The sequence below is a fragment of the Sinocyclocheilus rhinocerous genome, unplaced genomic scaffold (assembly GCF_001515625.1).
Source record: "Sinocyclocheilus rhinocerous isolate Xijiao unplaced genomic scaffold, SAMN03320098_v1.1 scaffold7261, whole genome shotgun sequence".
Taxonomy (NCBI): Eukaryota; Metazoa; Chordata; class Actinopteri; order Cypriniformes; family Cyprinidae; genus Sinocyclocheilus; species Sinocyclocheilus rhinocerous.
Genome location: NW_015638082.1, coordinates 18,914 through 20,880, shown reverse-complemented (window position 1 = coordinate 20,880; position 1,967 = coordinate 18,914). Strand labels below are relative to the sequence as shown.

The 1,967-nt window shown below is 36.5% G+C and overlaps 1 protein-coding gene across 2 annotated transcripts in view; it reads right to left on the bottom strand.

Annotated features, from left to right (window-relative positions):
* Positions 1-362: 362 nt before the first annotated feature.
* The window catches only part of LOC107749601 (ubinuclein-1-like), a 7,849-nt gene continuing 6,244 nt past the window's right edge, over positions 363-1,967 (bottom strand). The window contains exon 4 of one of the 2 annotated variants that reach the window (XM_016564775.1): positions 363-495. In XM_016564775.1, the coding sequence (XP_016420261.1) occupies positions 454-495 (42 nt within the window). In that variant the 3' untranslated portion in view covers positions 363-453. The remainder of the gene's footprint in view (positions 496-1,967) is intronic. The other variant, XM_016564776.1, reaches the window with a different exon arrangement.

Below are 1,967 nucleotides of genomic sequence, written 5' to 3'. Positions count from 1 at the left end.
ATAATAATAATTAATTATTATTAATTTCAAGTCATATTGATACATAATCACATCATACACATATTTTATATTCCACCGAAAAATTAATACAGGTTCAGAACGACAATTGTTTAAACTTTTACCATGTTCACAAACTAGTCAATGTATTATTGCAATACAAGCTGACAACATATTTATTTAGACATTCATGAACAAATGCAAATACTGAAACAGTCTCATCAAACGAGACGCAGAGCTGAGGAACGGAAAAGGCATCAGGGTCTAGAGATGCCTTTTAAAAAGCTGAACTTGGTTTCATTCGTCAGAGCATTTTAAGAAGAGCAGTGAGAGGTCAAAGACGTGCGTTTAGTGCTTGTTCACACTGAAACACGACTCAAAACAGCGCGTCTGAACTCACCCTGGTTTGGGTACTTTGAATTTCCTGGGTTTCTTCTCCTCCAGGCCGCCGACCTGCTACTTTTTCCTTCTCTTTATCACCCGCTCCTCTCCATCCTTCTGTCAATCAGAGCCGAGAACATCATCTCAGTCAATCGAACCGTCACAGATCAGACACAAATCACCTGCTGTATCAGAGAAAGAAACTGACCAGACATAAGGACTGCATGATTTGGTCAAACAAGTCATATTGTGGTTACTTCAACTAACACTGCAGTCTGAACTTTGATACGATTAAAAAAAAATATGCACCATTTTCATGCTATGGCTGATCATCAATAAATAAATAGGCCGATATTACAAATTCAAACGACTTTTTTAAAAAAGAAAATGAAAACATAGCAAAAACTATTGTAATATGCAAAAATGCACACTTTAAAGGGTTTAATGCACTTTTCAAGCGTAAACCTTTGCCATAATCGATCGTTAGCCCATTAAATTAGTGAAAGATGAATTTAAAATGAGTTGAAACAATTAAATATCCAATAACAGCTGATAGATATCCAATAATGTCCAATATTGGTAAATAAAAAAAGTGTAACTGATATTGCACCAATATACTGCGCATCCCTATTTGCTCTGGCTTAAATATCAATGTTAATTTTTTTATTATTATTATTATTATATTATAGCAATACAAACAATAAAAATGAGTTCAGCTGCTGCTGCTTAGATATTAAAGCTAAAGCCTGTGACACACCGAGCCGACGGTCGGGCCGTTTCTGGGCGTCAGGCGGCTTTAGTTTTTGGCTCTAGTTGGACACAGCCAGCTGTTTTTCAGCCGATTGAATCTGCAAAAGTCTAATCGACAGTGGGCGAAAAAGAGAACTTTTTCAATTTAAAAAAAACTGAACTGACAAATCAATGACGGACAACACTTGTTGTCATTCTACCCGCTTCTTTCTTTCTTTAACCACAAGACAACGACAGAGGGCTGACAAAGCCAGTGCCATCTGCATCTTAGCAGACATGATTGAACAAAGCTACACGAATCCATCAGTAATGAGCCCGTAAAAAAAAAAATATCGCTTTCTCGATTTTAATCGATTCTCATTTTTATGAAAAGATAGCGATTCACAAATTTTTACACCACAGACTGGTTACGTGTTCAAAATATTCTCGCAGACCGGCTGGAGGGGGGAGGGGGGGTTATGTGGTTGATTCAGCGTATCATATTGTGGTTTTTGACTCGAGTCACAGATCGGATGATTTTTCGGATAAGCAAGAATAGTGCTGGGCGGTATGACCAAAAATTTATATCACAGTATTTTTCTAAATTATACCGGTTTCACGGTACATGACGGTATTTTTTTTTCATGCATGACCAGGTGTTAACCATATTTTCTACTGATTGAGAGAGGAAATACTGCAGTATATTGACTTAGAATGCCCTATTTTACTGTAATGATAACATGTCTGATAAAATCAATATGCATCTACACTAAAGAATTTAAATAACTGAAAAGATACTTTAAAAATGAAACTAAAACTGCCAGCAGGTGGCGGTAAGTCACTGATTTTATCACTGAATC